Source organism: Neoarius graeffei, chromosome 3 (genome assembly GCF_027579695.1).
Source record: "Neoarius graeffei isolate fNeoGra1 chromosome 3, fNeoGra1.pri, whole genome shotgun sequence".
Classification (NCBI taxonomy): Eukaryota; Metazoa; Chordata; class Actinopteri; order Siluriformes; family Ariidae; genus Neoarius; species Neoarius graeffei.
Genome location: NC_083571.1, coordinates 77,979,572 through 77,999,491, shown reverse-complemented (window position 1 = coordinate 77,999,491; position 19,920 = coordinate 77,979,572). Strand labels below are relative to the sequence as shown.

Here is a 19,920-nt window from a genome sequence, read left to right as displayed (position 1 = left end):
AAAAAAGGTTATAGTATACCACACCAGCATTCTGTGTTAATCCTTTTCAAACATTTGTATCCATGTTATGATGATTCAGCTTGTTTGTCAGTCATATGCCAGGAGGATTCAGAGGACAAGTTGCGTGACTTGCATAAACCAACAGTGAAAGGTAAAATAAAAGTGTTTATTATGAATGCTGTGATGACATCAGATATGAAATATAAAGCTAGTAAGGCTACATTTTGTTGATTAGTAACAGTTGTTCGGAACTGTGAAGGCAGAGCTAGACATGGAATTTTTCTATTCATACATTGACAGACATGTTTGTAAGCTACTTCAACTGGTGCCTGTCATGACAAGGTAATTTGTTATAACATGCAAGAGGTGCTTCGAAATCACACATACACACTGTATTGATGATGTCAGAAATAAAAGTGTGATTGATGAAGTTTAGAAATTACTGGGCAAATTCTTGGAGAAAAGAAACCAAGTTGGCATGTAATCATGTTTGCTCCCCCACTTGGCTCAGGTGAGAATGACTGTAATGAATTGCAGCATGGCATTATACAGCCCCGATTCCAAAAAAGTTGGGACAAAGTACAAATTGTGAATAAAAACGGAATGCAATAATTTACAAATCTCAAAAACTGATATCGTATTCACAATAGAACACAGACAACATATCAAATGTCAAAAGTGAGACATTTTGAAATTTCATGCCAAATATTGGCTCATTTGAAATTTCATGACAGCAACAGATCTCAAAAAAGTTGGGACAGGGGCAATAAGAGGCTGGAAAAGTTAAAGGTACAAAAAAGGAACAGCTGGAGGACCAAATTGCAACTCATTAGGTCAATTGGCAATAAGTCATTAACATGACTGGGTATAAAAAGAGCATCTTGGAGTGGCAGCGGCTCTCAGAAGTAAAGATGGGAAGAGGATCACCAATCTCCCTAATTCTGCGCTGACAAATAGTGGAGCAATATGAGAAAGGAGTTTGACAGTGTAAAATTGCAAAGAGTTTGACCATATCATCATCTACAGTGCATAATATCATCAAAAGATTCAAAGAATCTGGGGGAATCTCTGTGCGTAAGGGTCAAGGTCAGAAAACCATACTGGGTGCCCGTGATCTTCGGGCCCTTAGACGGCACTGCATCACATACAGGCATGCTTCTGTATTGGAAATCACAAAATGGGCTCAGGAATATTTCCAGAGAACATTATCTGTGAACACAATTCACTGTGCCATCCACCGTTGCCAGCTAAAACTCTATAGTTCAAAGAAGAAGCCGTATCTAAACATGGTCCAGAAGCGCAGACGTCTTCTCTGGGCCAAGGCTCATTTAAAATGGACTGTGGCAAAGTGGAAAACTGTTCTGTGGTCAGACGAATCAAAATTTGAAGTTCTTTATGGAAATCAGGGACGCCGTGTCATTCGGACTAAAGAGGAGAAGGACGACCCAAGTTGTCATCAGCGCTCAGTTCAGAAGCCTGCATCTCTGATGGTATGGGGTTGCATTAGTGCGTGTGGCATGGGCAGCTTACACATCTGGAAAGACACCATCAATGCTGAAAGGTATATCCAGGTTCTAGAGCAACATATGCTCCCATCCAGACGACGTCTCTTTCAGGGAAGACCTTGCATTTTCCAACATGACAATGCCAAACCACATACTGCATCAATTACAGCATCATGGCTGCGTAGAAGAAGGGTCCGGGTACTGAACTGGCCAGCCTGCAGTCCAGATCTTTCACCCATAGAAAACATTTGGCGCATCATAAAACGGAAGCTAGGACAAAAAAGACCTAAGACAGTTGAGCAACTAGAATCCTACATTAGACAAGAATGGGTTAACATTCCTATCCCTAAACTTGAGCAACTTGTCTCCTCAGTCCCCAGACGTTTACAGACTGTTGTAAAGAGAAAAGGGGATGTCTCACAGTGGTAAACATGGCCTTGTCCCAACTTTTTTGAGATGTGTTGTTGTCATGAAATTTAAAATCACCTAATTTTTCTCTTTAAATGATACATTTTCTCAGTTTAAACATGTGATATGTCATCTATGTTCTATTCTGAATAAAATATGGAATTTTGAAACTTCCACATCATTGCATTCCGTTTTTATTTACAATTTGTACTTTGTCCCAACTTTTTTGGAATTGGGGTTGTAAACACTACAATGTTATTTTCTGAAACCTTTAGGCATTTGGTATGCTGTAAATAAGCACAGATTCTAGTTGTCTTTTTCAGGTAAATTCACCAAACTAGTTATTCAGTTATTAATGGTTAAGTTGCTATATGTGTAGTGTTGTTTTGTTTTGTTTGTTTTTTACCACACTTTCTTTCAATTTAGTCATTACTAACGTGTAACACAAAAATTGGCCCATTTTTAAAAAACATTTTACACTGCCCTGCCAAGAAAAAAGCTGTGCACTCTAATATTTGGCTGGCCCACCTTTAGCTTTGATTACAGCATGCTTTCACAGTGGCATTGTTTTGATGAACTTATGCAATGTCACAACATTTATTTCCATCCAAAGCTACATTAATGTTTGCCGAGATCTTGTATTGATGATGGAAGAGTCAAACCATTCAGTAAAGTCTTCTCCAGCACATCCCAAAGATTCACAATGGGGTTAAGGTCAGAACTCTGTAGTGGTTAATTCCGTACTATCAGAGGAAAAAAAATCCACTGATGTGATAACCTGGTCATTCAGTACATTCAGGCTGACTTCATTTTATTGCCCCATAACATTGTTGAGCTTCAACCTGACCAACTGAAGCAACCACAGATCATAACACTGCCTCCAGAGGCTTGTACAGTGGCTACTATGCAAGATGGATACATCTCTTCATGCACTTCCCTTCTTACCCTGACACACCCATCATCACTAAGGAACAGGGTAAATTTGTATTTATCAAACCATATGACCTTTTTCCATTGCTCCAGAGTCCAATCGTTACGCTTCCTAGCAAACTGAAACCTTTTCTCCTGATTAGTCTCACTAACAAGTGGTTTTCTTATGGCCACAGAGCTGTTTAGTCCCAATCCTGTGAGTTCTCATCACATTGTGTGGAAATGTTCTTAATTTCACTATTAAACATAGCCATGAGTTCTACTGTCGATTGTTTTTTTTTTTACGATTTGACTTCAAGGCGGCACGGTGGTGTAGTGGTTAGCGCTGTCGCCTCACAGCAAGAAGGTCCTGGGTTCGAGCCCCGGGGCCGGCGAGGGCCTTTCTGTGCGGAGTTTGCATGTTCTCCCCGTGTCCGCGTGGGTTTCCTCCGGGTGCTCCAGTTTCCCCCACAGTCCAAAGACATGCAGGTTAGGTTAACTGGTGACTCTAAATTGACCGTAGGTATGAATGTGAGTGTGAATGGTTGTCTGTGTCTATGTGTCAGCCCTGTGATGACCTGGCGACTTGTCCAGGGTGTACCCCGCCTTTCGCCCGTAGTCAGCTGGGATAGGCTCCAGCTTGCCTGCGACCCTGTAGAAGGATAAAGCGGCTAGAGATAATGAGATGATGAGATGAGATTTGACTTCACCAGACATAAGTGATCTCTGATCATGGTCAGTCAGGATCTTTTCTAACCACATTTTTTTTCCACAATGTTGATGGTTCACCACAATCCTTCCAGGTTTTAATAATGTGTTGGGCAGTTCTTCACTCAATTCCAGTCATTTCAGCAATCTTCTTAGTTGTTTTCTTTGCTTGATGCAGGCCAATAAGTTGACCCTTCTGAAACACAGTAACATCTTTTCCATGGGCACGGGATGTCTCTTTAAGAAATGAGAAACTACTCACTGAATTAGTTAGGATTAAAAGAATTGTTGCCAGCTGAAACACAATAATTACTGCAGTAATTATCCAATCAAAGGCTCTTGTGTATTTGCTTATTTAAATCCAAATGACAACTTTTTTTTTTTTTTTTTTGGCCGGGCAGTTTTGTTCTGCACTGTAACACACTGACTATAGGGCAACATTTTTGACCAGTGAACCTAATTGTCTTTTTTTGAATTAGGCAGTACCCGGCCCATAATTAAACCAGACGGATCCCAGCTTGCAGTGCAGCTGAATGGCAGACTCATCCTTTATTGCCATGGTGATGCACCAGTGCGTTGGCTACGGGAGGATCGTCCAAACCGGATATTAAGGGAAGAGCAGAGGAACCACAGCCTGTCAACCATCAATGTGACCACTGCGAAGTCACACCATCAGGGCAAATACATTTGCTTGGAGGAGTCCTCAGATGAGAAGCGCTCCATTTATGTGTATGTTACTGGTAGGTGAAGCTCATAGTATTTGTGTGTGTTTGGGAGAAAAGCAGAGAAATGCTGTATCTCTGAATAGCTAAATGGTAGATAGTAGTGTTCTTTAGCTATAGCTGTGATGCTAATGCATGAGTGTATGGACAGATGTGTATCATTTATAACTCATCTCATTATCTCATTATCTCTAGCCGCTTTATCCTTCTACAGGGTCGCAGGCAAGCTGGAGCCTATCCCAGCTGACTATGGGTGAAAGGCGGGGTACACCCTGGACAAGTCGCCAGGTCATCACAGGGCTGACACATAGACACAGACAACCATTCACACTCACACCTACAGTCAATTTAGAGTCACCAGTTAACCTAACCTGCATGTCTTTGGACTGTGGGGGAAACCGGAGCACCCGGAGGAAACCCACGTGGACACGGGGAGAACATGCAAACTCCGCACAGAAAGGCCCTCGCCGGCCCCGGGGCTCGAACCCAGGACCTTCTTGCTGTGAGGCGACAGCACTAACCACTACACCACCGTGCCGCCCCATTTATAACTCTTCATTTTAAATACTATGGGTCACCTTATAGAAACTACTATGTATACGGGTGCCTGCTCTTTTATTATCTGCCATATTTTGTTTCCCTCCTCACACTGTTTGTCTCTACCATTCAATCTGCCTCTCTCGATCTAGTGCCCTCTCTCTCTCTCTCTCTCTCTCTCTCTCTCATACTGCAATGTCAAGTCTTAATCTAAGACCCTTGGTTGTGTTTCATTGGTTCTTGATTTAGCTTTCCTCTTAGCAGATCCTGACAATGCCTTCAGGAGGTCCATCATCTCAGACATCATGGCCGGGGCAGGTGAAACTACTTCTATCCCCTGCCTAGCCACCGACCCCAGAATGGTCGACCTGCATCTGGAGACATGTGATGGACGTCCACTGCCCACTGGGATGAGGTACAGCGCTAGCACTGAGACAGGCATTTCCATGGTGAATGTCCAGCCCACCTTCAAAGGATGCTATGTCTGCGTGGGAATTCTGGGAGAGAAGATGGCCCGATCTAGGGAATATAAGCTTAGTGTGCGACTGGGTGAGAGACACAGACAGAAAGAGAGAGAGAGAGAGTTACACTTTTCTCTCATCTCTCTTATAATCACAATGCACTTGTACTTATGCTATAATGCTATGCTTATTATACTATTTATATTGATCCTGTTATTGGAATCTATTTTGAATATTTGTTCAATTAACTTTGTTTGGCTGTCAGTTCCAGATGCACCACCTCATATTTCACTTCAGGAGCGTGACAGAGTGTTCCTAACCCAGGGCCAGCAGCTCACGCTCAACTGCTCCACTTCCAATGTCAACAGTGACATCAAGGTGAACTGGTTCCCACCAGTTGGTGTGGTAAGAACACCTGTACCATATTCTGTGCACACACACGCCAAAGTTTTGTGTAAAGACCCATGTACACTTTGCATAACAGCATAACTGTAGAATTACAACATGCCACAAAATGAGAGTGCAGTACCAGTTTGTATTGGCCCTTTGGTTGCTTGTGCTCTGTAGCGCTTAAATGAGCACATGAAAATATTTTCAACATTTCACCATGTAAGTATTTGAAAAATACTGGGGTGTAAATATTTGTATGATGCAAGCTGTTGCAACTTAATATGTTTCAATATGTAATACAGTGGCACACTGATACAGCCATATATCTCAAAGGCCACAAACAGAGCCTGAAATGAGTAACCTACATTGTTATCATGTTTTAATTTGATTTCAAGAGCTACTTGAGCAGTAGTGACTCAGAAAATCAAATTGAAAAGATTCCTACATGCAAATATAGCATCATGTGACTTACTGTTATCATTGGTCACTTCTTTACTGAGTCTTTTTCACTGACTTGGGGGAATATGTTCCCACTGTATTTCTCCAGGACGCATCTGTGCAGCAAAGCTCCCAACTTTTGACCGAGCCAGTCCTGCACAAACGCACAGCCACCCTCAGAATAGAAGCAGTGACAACACGGGATTCAGGAAGCTACCGCTGTGAGGCAAAGAACTACAAAGGGACTAGTGCTGAGACAGTCTGGGTGAATGTCTACAGTAAGTCCACCTGTCATTCAATTTGATAGTTTAGCTTGCAGTCAGGTGCGTGTACTTCAAATTCATCCTGCTTCATTTTCATTAAGACTCATCATTTTCTTCCTCCCAAGCATGTGTATTCGTAGGTTTTCCCATTCGACCCTAAGAAACTACTGGATTTCACAGAAGTAGTGCAGTTTATGAATATGCTAGCCTCAAGTCTGTGACTTTCCAATTTGTAGCTTTCATAATTTACTATAAAATGAAAACAAAATATTCTTTGTCATTTTTTTTAACCTCAAGCTGCTTTTTAAAAGTTCATCAGATGAAACTAAGTAAATCTTTATTTCAGACTCCACTGTAAAAGCTGGTAGCCTTGTTAATTCTGTGAACTTATTTCTTCTCTTTAACTCCAATTTTCATGACAAGTTTTGGATATTGAACTCAAGTTTTCAAAAATTAAGGGAAAAAAATATCAAGACAAAGTAATCCATTGTCTTGACTACTTGTGAGTTTTGTCTGTGTTCATGAAACTCATGCTTGTAAGTTATAATTTGAAGTTCAAGTTGAGTTTAGTCACATTTTTAAGGCAGCAGGTAAACCTTCCTTTCAGAATTTAACCAACTTGAATTTTTTTACAGTGTTGGTTTATATGGAAAAGAACTCCGCTTTCCATATTTATTTTTTCTATATTTGACTGTCTTTCCACTTATACATATTCACTGTGTGTCTGTTTTAGGCAAAGGATTTATTAACTTGACCCATGTAGCTAACAGAACATGGAGAGTGCGAGAAGGAGAAAGTCTGTCTCTGCATGTGGATATGGAAGCCTACCCTAAACCACGTGTCTTCTCCTGGAGCTACAATCGAAAAAATCTCACTAACACAACTGATCATGTTATCACCACACACTCACATGAACACAGGTATGCCAACACGTGCATGTACACATTCTCACTTATGAGCATTTCTTTGTGCTGGTGGTGGTGGTGGTGTTTTTTTTTCTGCACATGATGGAGATTTTTTTTTTCTTTACAGTTATCACAATCAGTTAAAGCTTGTACGTTTAAAAGTATCAGAGAGCGGTGTCTACACTTTTCTGGCCTCCAATGGTGATGCTAGTATCTACCTGACATTTGAAGTTCATGTCCTAAGTAAGTTTTATGAAACAAATACAGCTGTGTTATGTGAGAGGAACCAATGGCACATTGGTTCTGCTTCAGTTAATCATGTGACTCACAGCAGTGTATTACTCTGTTGTTACTATAGTGTCAAATAGCACTGAGCACACAGAAGTATGTATAATCTGTGCAAACATGATTGTTTCACTGCACCATTTACTATTAAAGGAACAGTCCACCGTATTTCCATAATGAAATATGCTCTTACCTGAATTGAGACGAGCTGCTCCGTACCTATCCGAGCTTTGCGCGACCTCCCAGTTAGTCAGATGCAGTCAGACGCGCTGTCACTCCTGTTAGCAATGTAGCTAGGCTCAGTATGGCCAATGGTATTTTTTGGGGCTGCAGTTAGATGTGACCAAACTCTTCCGCGTTTTTCCTGTTTACATAGGTTTATATGACCAGTGATATGAAACAAGTTCAGTTACACAAATTGAAACGTAGCGATTTTCTATGCTATGGAAAGTCCGCACTATAATGACAGGCGTACTAACACCTTCTGCGCGCTTCGACAGCGCATTGATATCTGAGCTCCGTATCAATGCGCTGCCGAAGCACGCAGAAGGTGTTAGTACGCCTGTCATTATAGTGCGGACTTTCCATAGCATAGAAAATCACTACGTTTCAATTTTTTTAACTGAACTTGTTTCATATCACTGGTCATATAAACCTATGTAAACAGGAAAAACGCGGAAGAGTTTGGTCGCATCTAACTACAGCCCCAAAAAATACCGTTGGCCATACTGAGCCTAGCTACATTGCTAACAGGAGTGACAGCATGTCGGACTGCGTCTGACTAACTGGGAGGTCGCGCAAAGCTCGGATAGGTACGGAGCAGCTCGTCTCAATTCAGGTAAGAGCATATTTCATTATGGAAATACGGTGGACTGTTCTTTTAAGTTTATGATCCCATTACTGATTGCATGTTGTATGCTCCATTCTCAGATCTTTCATTTATATTTATACTATAATTTACTATAATGTATTGTGGCTGCAGGTTTGAAAATAATAAAATATTAGATAAATGTGTTTCTCTCACCAAGCATTAACCATTGACTTTGCTTTAACCTCTAGGTAAACCAGCAATTGTATCTCACGAAGGTCCGGTTGATGGGCAAGTGCGTTGTGTTGCTGAAGGTTATCCCCCACCTCAGATCACATGGTACTACTGTGACCAACCCCATGCCAGGTAGGCATGCTCAGAGGTTACTAATTATTCCAGCCTTTGGTGCATCGCAATCTCCTTTACAGTGAAAACACAAGGTTCAAATGCAAGAACTACTGTGTCACTAAAAGTAAAGTACTAAATCAAACTTAAGCCAAATGTTGCATTGTAGTACTGTAATTGGTTCACTAAAGCAATATCCCACAGGTAGCAGTGGTGTTCATGGGAAAATCTAAAGATGTGATCTTTAAAGGAGATACGCAGAGCCTTTATTTTTAAATAAATTTCTGAGTGGATAGTATCTCCATCCTTGACTCTTGTATGCTGCATAAATGGGAATAAAAAATATATATTTTTGAGAGTTAAAATCGACCTCAAAGTTGGCATTCGAGCTGCCCTGCTGAGCCAGCCAACCCTGAGTGCATGATATCACAGCAGGAACCGGTTTTAAGACTGAGGCCTTTTACAGCTATAGACCAAAGTCATATAAATAAAAATTTATGGTGAAAGTAAGAAATACCATTACTGACTTGCCCAACTAAGACTGATTTGATTTAATTGATTGTGGGTTGACTCTCGTTAAAACAGGATAGGTGTTATAACTTATGCAACATACATGTACATGCATGCATTTTAACTGATAAAATGTAAAAGGCTAATTAAATAATCAGATGAACTGAGACAATCACATTCTGAAGCAAATTAAATAATCTTATACCGGTAACTTAAACACGCAATACAAGTTACATTTATTAATCTAAATGTAGGTAAACAACGTGTTGTTTCATTTTATCCAAATGAGAGTCGGAGCTTACCCATCTGTGTTCTTGCTTCTTAAAGACTGATTGTTTTTGAAACAATCTGACTTTCAGTTGTTCATTCAGTTCTCCATTCATTCACTTCTTCCACGTAAGGGAGAGATGGCAGCAATATCCAGTTTAGAAATAAGACGTCTGCTCCACTCATTCACTTTTCTTCATACTGTGTAGTCCGCCATTACTGCTGGGCTCAGGCAATTACTAAAATCTGGGACGGAACAGAATGTCACCGGTTTTACAGTGGCATGCAAAAGTTTGGGCACCCTTACTTAAAATGTCTGTTACTGTGAATAGTTAAGTGAGCAGAAGATGAACTGATCACCAAAAGGCATAAAGGTAAAGACGACATATTTCTTTTCAGCGTTTTCTGCAAGATTTTTGTATTATTTTTGTTTTGTATAATTGGAGAGTGAAATAAGAAAAGGAACACCATGCAAACGTTTGGGCACCCCAATACATTTGAGTTCTCCGGTAACTTTTACCAAGGTTCCAGACCTTAATTAGCTAATTGAGCTGTGGCTTGTTCAAATTCTTCATTAGGAAAGGTCAGATGATGCAGATTTCAAAGCTGTATAAATTTTCTGACTCCTCAAACTTGTCCCTAAAATCAACAGCCATGGGCTCCTCTAAGCAACTTCCTAGCATTCTGAATAATAAAATAATTGATGCTCACAAAGCAGGAGAAGGCTACAAGAACGTAGCAAAGTATTTTCAGGTAGCTGTTTCCTCAGATTGTAATGTTATTAAGAAATGGCAGTTAACAGAAACAGTGGAGATCAAGGTGAGGTCTGGAAGATGAAGAAAACTTTATGAAAGAACTGCTCATTGAATTGCTAAAAAGGCAAATAAAAAAACCTGTTTGACTGCAAAAGACCTTCAGAAAGATTTAGCAGACCCTGGCGTAGTGGTGCACTGTTCTACTATGCAGCGACACCTGAACAAATATGACCTTCATGGGAGAGTCATCAGAAGAAAACCTTTCCTGCCTCCTAGCCACAAAATTCAGCATCTGAAGTTTGCAAATGAACATCTAAATAAGCCTGATGCATTTTGGAAACAAGTCCTGTGGACTGATGAACTCAAAATAGAACTTTTTGGCCACAATGTGTAAAGGTATGTTTGAAGAAAAAAGGGTGTCAAATTCCAGGAAAAGAACACCTCTCCAACTCTGAAGCATGGGTGTGGATCGATCATGCTTTGGGGTTGTGTTGCGGCCAGTGGCACAGGGCACATTTCATTGGTCGAGGGAAGCATGGATTCGAATAAATACCAGCAAATTCTGGAAGCAAACATCACACCATCTGTAAAAAAGTTGAAGTTAAAAAGAGGATGGGTCCTACAATAAGACGATGATCCAAAACACACCTCAAAATCTGCAATGGAATACCTCAAGAGGCACAAGCTGAAGGTTTTGCCCTGGCCCTCACAGTCCCCTGACCTAAACATCACTGAAAATCTGTGGATAGATCTCAAAAGAGCAGCGCGTGCAAGACAGCCCAAGAAACTTGTAGAACTGGCAGCCTTTTGCAAGGATAAATATGTGAAAATCCCCCAGGTAAGAACTGAAAGATTATTAGCTGTCTACAAAAAGTGTTTACAAGCTGTGATACTTGCCAAAGGGGGTGTTACTAGGTACTAATCATGCAGGGTGCCCAAACTTTTGCTTCAGGCCCTTTTCCTTTTTTGTCATTTTGAAAATGTAAAAGATGAAAATAAAAAATTGTTTTTGCTTAAAATATAAAGGGAATGAGTCATCTTTAACTTTATGCCTTTTGGAGATCATTTCATCTTCAACTTGCTGAACTGTTCACAGTAACAGCAATTTTGACCAGGGGTGCCCAAATTTTTGCATACCACTGTAGCAACAACTGCAGGGAAGTCACTTCCCGAGCAATATGTCCCGTCCTGTTCCGTCCCGGGTTTTAGCAACAACCCTTGGCTCACTCCGGAAGGACTGGTGCAACTGAACTTACTTTCCTTTAAAAATAAATAAATAAATACTTTCCTTTCCTTGTAGTTTTCTTTTTCTTTAATTGTTGGTACTGCACCCTCTTTCAATATAGGCTTATAGCCAACGCTCCTCAACAGATCAGAGGTTTCGTATGAATCTTCAGTAAAAACTGCAGAGCAGAGGAGAGACCACTTAATAGGCGTCCAATGTGCCCGTGAACTTCTCGCAAAACGCGTCCAAATCTTTGCAGTTTGAACATTCTTGGGCCATGAATGCAACGTAAATCCAGCTTCTGTCGTGTTGCTGCACCGGCCAGCAACACATCTCCGTGTCTTGACGATAAATTACCTCAAAATGGAGGATTGGAGTTGCACTTAGCTCTGTGTTTTAGTATAACGGAAATGGTAATGAAACCAATAGACTTCCTGTTATGACATTATGGACATCGACGTCATTCACCCAGACCGCTACCTATATAATTCACTTTAATTGTAAAAATCACTACATTAGATTTATTGTTAACGCTTAAAACTATTCCTGTGCCATTCTTGAGATCTCAAGGCATTTATAAACGAAAGTGAGGCCATGGCTCTGCGTATATGCTTTAAGAATGTCTTGTGATGTTGACTGCTGCATGTACGGTACATAGTGTGCAGATCTTCCCCACTCCAGCCCATGCACATATTTATGCATGAAAGTTGATAAGTGATGCTTGAATTTATTGTTGCAGTGCAAATTATTCACAAGCTGCACTTTCACTGATAAGGACAATGCTTCTATCTGTATCTGTTTAAGTTTAATGTTCCAAATATTCATTATCTCCATCTGGATTTGGATGTAAACCCAAAATGGCTATGGCTGAAGTGATTTGTTTACTTTCCCTTGTTTTTGTATTGAATAAATATGAATCATCATACTATGCCCCCAGAAACACTGGAAAACACTAGAGAAAAAAACCTCTAAACAAATAAATTCTGTAAATGCTTACTTGTTTATCTTGTGAGCTTCATATTTTGGCGTTCACTTGTTCCTACATGAAAGTAAAAACAACTTCTTTGTTCCATCCCACTCAATTCCAATGAATATTGTTAAGCCCTTTTCACCTACAAAACGTTATTGTATGAGGTAAAAGCAACACAGGATAGATAACAAATTTTCATTCCTTCTCAATATTACATATTGTAAAAGTAACATATCGTGTATTCCCCCCGACTATATTTAACAGGATTCTACAGAATGTGAACCTCTGCAAGATGTATAAACCATGCGAGACCAGATATGACGTACTATTTACAAGGCAGCAAGTTCATGGTTGTAAAAAGCCCAAGCTGAGACATTAACTAGTTAGCAACATGGCACCACTTGAGCCACATCATGTCTCTGTTGCAAGAGTTCTCATCCTATTTGTGAACATTAGTTTTGTTCAAGCAAAGGCTATTTATAAAATTTTTGCTTATATCTGCCAATGCTTTCTTTGCTTGTTGTTTTGAGTTTGCTGATGGTTGCTTTATATTAAGGCAGTATAAGTAGTTCCATAGCAATATCACTACATCATCATTTGTGCCATTTATGCCAGCAACATCATGACTGTCGCAACACACCAGTCTGTTGGTTCAGATTCCCACTGGAGCCATGACAAAAGATTTCCGTAAATGTTACTAGGTCGATAGAGGGTAGATTAATGTTTTGACTTTGCGCCCATTCCCACATGACACCATTACAGCATAATAATGGTAAATATTAGGGATGAGCGAGTACAGCATTATCTGTATCTGTAAACCATATGAATTATCTGTATCCGTATCCGTCATCGGAGTGGGCGGGGCCTAACCCGGAAGTGGGCGGGATTTAACCTGGAAGCGGGTCTGGTTGTCTTGAAATGGGCGGGGCTTTAACCAGTATGTTATTTTAAGCATGCAATTGATATGGGTTGATCAGAAATTGTTATATTTATTGCTGATTAGAAAACTATTTACAGGACAGCATCAGCATTGAGCTTCAGATCAATGGTTTTGATCACGATAGCAAACGAACTATTTACAGAACAAGTTTTGCAACAATGAATACAACACATGCGGTTGCAATTATGAAATGAAATGTAATGAACAAGAGTTTTCATACTCAACATAACTTTCTTTTTTTAACTTTTAATTTTTTTTATGATCAGTGTGATTTTTTTGGTTCTTTTTTTTTTATTTCCATACCAGGCATGTGTGTGTGAGTGTGTGTGTGTGTGTGTGTGTGTGTGTGTAGCTTACTACTGTACTACCTAGAAAGTGTCAGACACTCAGTGCGTGAAGTAAAATAAAACTGGTTAGAGCCAACTGACGGTTTAAAAAAAAAACTCCGATGACCGGCAGAGAGAGAGAGAGAGCTGTTCTCTGTGTGAGTGAGCAGAGCGGTGTGTGTAGGGGAGGGGCGCTGTGACGCTGTGTGAGGATTTTCATTCAGTCCGAGCACAGATATTGACTCGTATTACTCGTATAATACTCGTACTCGGCAAAAGTGCTTTATCCGTACCGGATACTCATTTCAGCCGAGTATCTGGCTCAACTCTAGTAAATGTTTTTCAGTGTGAGTGGGAATGGGATATTTGTCTCAACTAGATGCCCTATGAAACTTTCTGGCAAGCTTTCTTTAAAAGCAAACAAACAAGTAAATAAAATTGAACACTTCCTCATATTTGTATCTGTATGTATATCCACTTGGAAAATATTTGTTTGTTTCATCAGAACACAATATTCATACTTGGTTACATCCCTGTCCACTGATCAACCTGCTGAAACTGATACTGAGTTTGAGTATGACAAATACCAGTCATGTTTTAAGCAGTGTTTTGGAATTTCTGTGTGATCAACCATAGATGAAGTAGGATTGCTAGACCCTTCATGTTACCCATGTTGGGACATGTTGCTACGTGAATGCAGAAACTTCGGAAAGACATTTGATGTCTGTGAAATGTTCCTTTGGTGTGTATGTTGGTTTTAGTTCCAACAATAGCAAATCTTTTCCAGAATAATTGAAGCAAGCATACCTAAGACATGTATTCATTTTGTAACCTGTATGGACAGTATTTCTGTTAATTGTGTCTGTTTTTGTATTTTGGTCCCTGACATACAAATATGAATATCTTTATTGTTCTTGTGTAACAAGATTCAGTGTGCAGTACCAAGGTACATAGAAGGAATTAAATAAAAATAAAATACAAGCATGAAATATAGAAATATAAAATATCGATTTAAAGTTTAAAAAGGCTGTATATGCATGTGAAAAGAAGTAAGGCATTGTGTTTATTATGTTTGTGCATAGGTCTGGATATAAAACTGAGCATAGGTCCTTGTATGCATATGAAGTTGTGATTTTAAAGTGGCAGTGCGGACAGTAAGCAGTTTATGTAAAATGTTAGCATCAGTGTAGTATATAATATGCAGTTTAGCACAAACATGTCAGTACATCCATTACTAATTCATTGTGTGACACTCTAGGTGTTCTAATTTGTTAAATGCCACACAAGAAGAGGATGATGTAGTCACTGTTACCATGACTAACCCACCCTTTGGGAAGGGAGCGGTGGAGAGCCGCTTAAACATCACCAAGAACAATTACCCCACCCTGGAGTGCGTGGCTTCAGCTGAAGGCGAGATTGTCTACACATTATTTTCCATCAGCGGTGAGAATACAATCTTGTACACTGTCCTCACAAAATAAAGCACACACCCAGTCAAGGTCTAATTCCAGACTTAAAACTAGTTCTGTACTTAAAACCAAAAGAAAACAACACAAGACAAGGTTACCAGGATCCAACGTTATCTAAATGTTATTCATTTAAAATGTTTACTAGTGTGTACTTGTACTGCTATCATACTGATTAAAGACATAAGTACTAATGTGATAATATCAGCTAAAGGATTCCAGTACCCAGCAATGTAACTGTTAGCTAGGAGTTAATAAGCCTAAATTGAAAGTATTGAACATCAAACATTTTATAAGGAATTTCTGAACAATTACATTCACGTTTAAGCCTCGGTCACAACCGGCCGTATGTGCTCCTATGGCTGGTCTACGTGCAAGAAACGCACGGAGGGCACGCATGTGACGTGCTGATTTTCGAGCCGTAGACTGGCCGCAGACCGGCCGCAGAGGTTCTTTGTCATGTCAAACAAACTCTACGGGCGCTTACGTTTTTTTCAGGTTGCAAGACAAACTTACGGCCAATGTGCGTTTTTCTCCACGTGCAAAAAAAACGCAGCGATTTGGGAAATGCCAAAAATCGCACGGCCAAAAAATCGTACGTCCGGTTGTGACCTAGGCTTTAGATGCATACCTCAAGTCACTGTCAGGCTTCATCTCATCTCAAATGGCTCCTCTGCCTTTCTTCCATTATTTTGTTAGGTCCCTACCTTCCTAGTCTTGTTCCTATACCAAAATGCCAAAACAGAAGAAAATTATTTGTAATTCCTTTTTTTTTTATACAATTACAATGTTTTTTTTCTAGGTATATACAAATACCAAAATTCAGCATCAGAAATCCAATATTATAATTCTGTTTGAAGATCGTTTAGTAGGTTTACATGCCATGTGATTAACGAACTAAAGGTAAGTTCAGTACAAAAATTTGCATACCCTTAGGAAAAAATGCAAAAAGCAGAAAAAAACCCCAAAGCCACATGTACCAACAAGTTGTGTTAGGTTTCATATGTTCCTTCATTATATATATATATATATACAGTGGTGCTTGAAAGTTTGTGAACCCTTTAGAATTTTCTATATTTCTGCATAAATATAACCTAAAACATCATCAGATTTTCACACAAGTCCTAAAAGTAGATAAAGAGAACCTAGTTAAACAAATGAGACAAAAATATTATACTTGGTCATTTATTTATTGAGGGAAATGATCCAATATTACATATCTGTGAGTGGCAAAAGTATGTGAACCTTTGCTTTCAGTATCTGGTGTGACCCCCTTGTGGAGCAATAACTGCAACTGAGCGTTTCCAGTAACTGTTGATCAGTCCTGCACACTGGCTTGGAGGAATTTTAACCCATTCCTCTGTACAGAACAGCTTCAACTCTGGGATGTTGTTGGGTTTCCTCACATGAACTGCTCGCTTCAGGTCCTTCCACATTTCAATTGGATTAAGGTCAGGACTTTGACTTGGCCATTCCAAAACATTAACTTTATTCTTCTTTAACCATTCTTTGGTAGAACAACTTGTGTGCTTAGGGTCATTGTCTTACTGCATGATCCACCTTCTCTTGAGATTCAGTTCATGGACAAACGTCCTGACATTTTCCTTTAGAATATGCTGGTATAATTCAGAATTCATTGTTCCATCAATGATGGCAAGCCGTCCTGGCCCAGATGCAGCAAAATGGGCCCAAACCATGATACTACCACCACCATGTTTCACAGATGGGATAAGGTTCTTATGCTGGAATGCAGTGTTTTCCTTTCTCCAAACATAACACGTCTCATTTAAACCTAAAAGTTCTATTTTGGTCTCATTCAGCCACAAAACATTTTTTCCAATAGACTTCTGGCTTGTCCACATGATCTTTAGCAAACTGCAGATGAGCAGCAATGTTCTTTTTGGAGAGCAGTGGCTTTCTCCTTGCAACCCTGCCATGCACACCATTGTTGTTTAGTGTTCTCCTGATGGTGGCCTCATGAACATTAATATTAGCCAATGTGAGAGAGGCCTTCAGTTGCTTAGAAGTTAACCTGGGGTCCTTTGTGACCTCGCTGACTATTACATGCTTTGTTCTTGAAGTGATTTTTGTTGGTCAACCACTCCTGGGGAGGATAACAATGGTCTTGAATTTCCTCCATTTGTACACAATCTGTCTGACTGTTGATTGGTAGAGTCCAAACTCTTTAGAGATGGTTTTGTAACCTTTTCCAGCCTGATGAGCATCAACAACGCTTTTTCTGAGGTCCTCAGAAATCTCCTTTGTTCGTGCCATGATATACTTCCACAAACATGTTGTGAAGATCAGACTTTGATAGATCCCTGTTCTTTAAATAAAACAGGGTGCCCACTCACACTTGATTGTCATCCCATTGATTGAAAATACCTGAATCTAATTTCACCTTCAAATTAACTGCTAATCCTAGAGGTTCACATACTTTTGCCACTCACAGATATGTAATATTGGATCATTTCCCTCAATAAATAAATGACCAAGTATAATATTTTTGTCTCATTTGTTTAACTGGGTTCTCTTTATCTACTTTTAGGACTTGTGTGAAAATCTGACAATGTTTTAGGTCATATTTATGCAGAAATATAGAAAATTCTAAAAGGTTCACAAACTTTCAAGCACCACTGTGTATATATATATATATATATATATATATATATATATATATATATATATATATATATATATATATATAAAAAGCGGCTAGAGATAATGAGATGAGATAATCAAATAGTATATGTTATTAGTAGAAAAAAATAAAAATGTTTTCAGTTTAAATTTTGCATGGACTTCTTTGTAAAATATAAAGATAAAAATATACTCTAATCATTTGTATGCCCACCAATTGCCTTTATCACTGCCTCCAGCCTCTTCCCAATCCAATCCTCTTGGCACTTATAATTGAGAGGATCTTAATGCATTCTCCCTGACATCTGTTATAATCTTGACAGATGTCATACACTGCCTTTTTTTTTTTTTCAAAAGTAAGTTCTGGAAACTGAGAGAGCTATTGTGAAATCTATCTTTCTGTTCCTTTCCATTGATTTGCTGTTCTCTTGTTGCACACCATATTTTAAGTTCTACGAATTCCTTTTTTGTAGATATCAATTTGAAATTAGTTATTGTTCTTTTTTCCAATTCAGAAACCAGAGAAGATCCAAATCTTTGCATGCAAATCTTTGTATAAACAGTTTGTGAAACACCCATGCAGTTAAGCTTTAAGGCAGGCTTAATGCTTTTGTAGTCTTTGTGTCTAACATACTGTAGATATAAATAATTTCCATTTTAGCTTAATTCTAATACAAATTGTCCACTGAAACTGAGTGGCTGTCTTGGCTTGATCATAACAACCATTATTCTGTTCTGCTGTTGTTTGGTTTTTGGTCCATTCAGGCATCACACTTCATTAAATTTCTCTCTCTCTCTATCTCTCTCTCTCTCTCTCTCCATCTTTTTATGTTTCTGGTTACAACTTGGCTGTAGATGTTAGACATCTCTTAGCTTCATCTGTTCCTGCTTTCCCATTCATTGTAAAGAGAAAATGTCCCAGATCTTATCTATTGTTTGTATCTTGCAACAGCTAGTTTATCATCGCTAATTTAATTGAATTTAATTGAAGTAATCTGGCCAACTTACGTCTTCGTTCCATTGTTTGCCTCGCTTCACACTGAACCTTTTCAGGATAGTGTTGGATTAAAATAGCGTGTGGAAGCCCAGCAGTGATGAAGTATCACCAATGCAGAGCATTTTTATCATGCTGGGCTGGATTTCTGATTTATTTTCATGTTATTAACCACCAATAGAGCACACATATACTTCAAGGTGAGGCACAGTTTGATAGAATGGGTTTTACTGCAACAGTTGACATTTTTTTTTACCTCAGCATCCTTATTTATTTCCAAATCTGATTAGTTCTTTTTAGATTAGATCGAGTGTCTGCCTGGGGCTCTCAGGTTTCTGGAGTATAAATGCAATGAGGCATTGAGGTGGAGGTAGATAAATGTGTTTGCATTGGTATGAGTTCAGGACTTTGGAGTGGAGGGGGTCTGCTTGAGTCTGTTTGGCTGTAGTGAAGTATGCTAAGTAATGTTTTCAGACCCCAAACTTTAAACTCCTAAGAGATGATTAATGTAGCAAGACTTTTCTTTACAGGGGGCATGAAACAAAAGTGTGTGTGTGCGCGTGTGTGTGTTGAGAAAAGGGATGACATGAAGGTACTGGTTTTTAGACACAGAGGGACCATGGATGGAGGGACAGAGTGAGAGGGAGGGAGGAGGGCAGTAAAAGCCAATGACCGGTTTACAGGGGATTATTTCCTGCAGAGTCTGCATTCTCTGATTTGAAATAGAGAGCAAGCTTCTTACAGCTAAAGAGCTTATTGCACCTCAGAGTACAAAGCAGAAAAACAATAACACTCAAACAGACAAAGAACACAGAAACTAGCAATGTGGACATCGTTAGGAAACGTGTACAAAGTCGTACAGGACAAAATCAAAACAAGCTTGAGTTTGTATAGTACATTCATGGTATGTCTATAGCTCATCTGTAGATAACGGATTATGAGTTTTGATATGTGCAGCTGCGTTTTTTTTTTTTTTTTAACTGCCTTTAAAATCCCAAAGATCCCTGTGTAGATAAGGGAAACCCTTGCTAATCAGTTACTGTTACACTTTTTGAACTTCTACACCCATGAACCAGAACGCCAACTCAGCCTAGCATCACACCCTCACTTTCATATCTTTCATTTTTCTCTTTCTGATATCTC

The 19,920-nt window shown here is 39.3% G+C and overlaps 1 protein-coding gene across 6 annotated transcripts in view; it reads left to right on the top strand.

Moving 5' to 3' along the window:
• Positions 1-19,920, top strand: part of kita (KIT proto-oncogene, receptor tyrosine kinase a) — a 51,470-nt gene that overhangs the window by 13,946 nt on the left and 17,604 nt on the right. For 3 of the 6 annotated variants that reach the window (XM_060917383.1, XM_060917386.1, XM_060917388.1), the window contains exons 2-10: positions 80-151; positions 4,010-4,270; positions 5,039-5,338; positions 5,516-5,655; positions 6,188-6,356; positions 7,075-7,261; positions 7,374-7,489; positions 8,591-8,705; positions 14,936-15,120. In XM_060917383.1, the coding sequence (XP_060773366.1) occupies positions 80-151; positions 4,010-4,270; positions 5,039-5,338; positions 5,516-5,655; positions 6,188-6,356; positions 7,075-7,261; positions 7,374-7,489; positions 8,591-8,705; positions 14,936-15,120 (1,545 nt within the window). The remainder of the gene's footprint in view (positions 1-79; positions 152-4,009; positions 4,271-5,038; positions 5,339-5,515; positions 5,656-6,187; positions 6,357-7,074; positions 7,262-7,373; positions 7,490-8,590; positions 8,706-14,935; positions 15,121-19,920) is intronic. The other 3 variants (XM_060917385.1, XM_060917384.1, XM_060917387.1) reach the window with 3 other exon arrangements.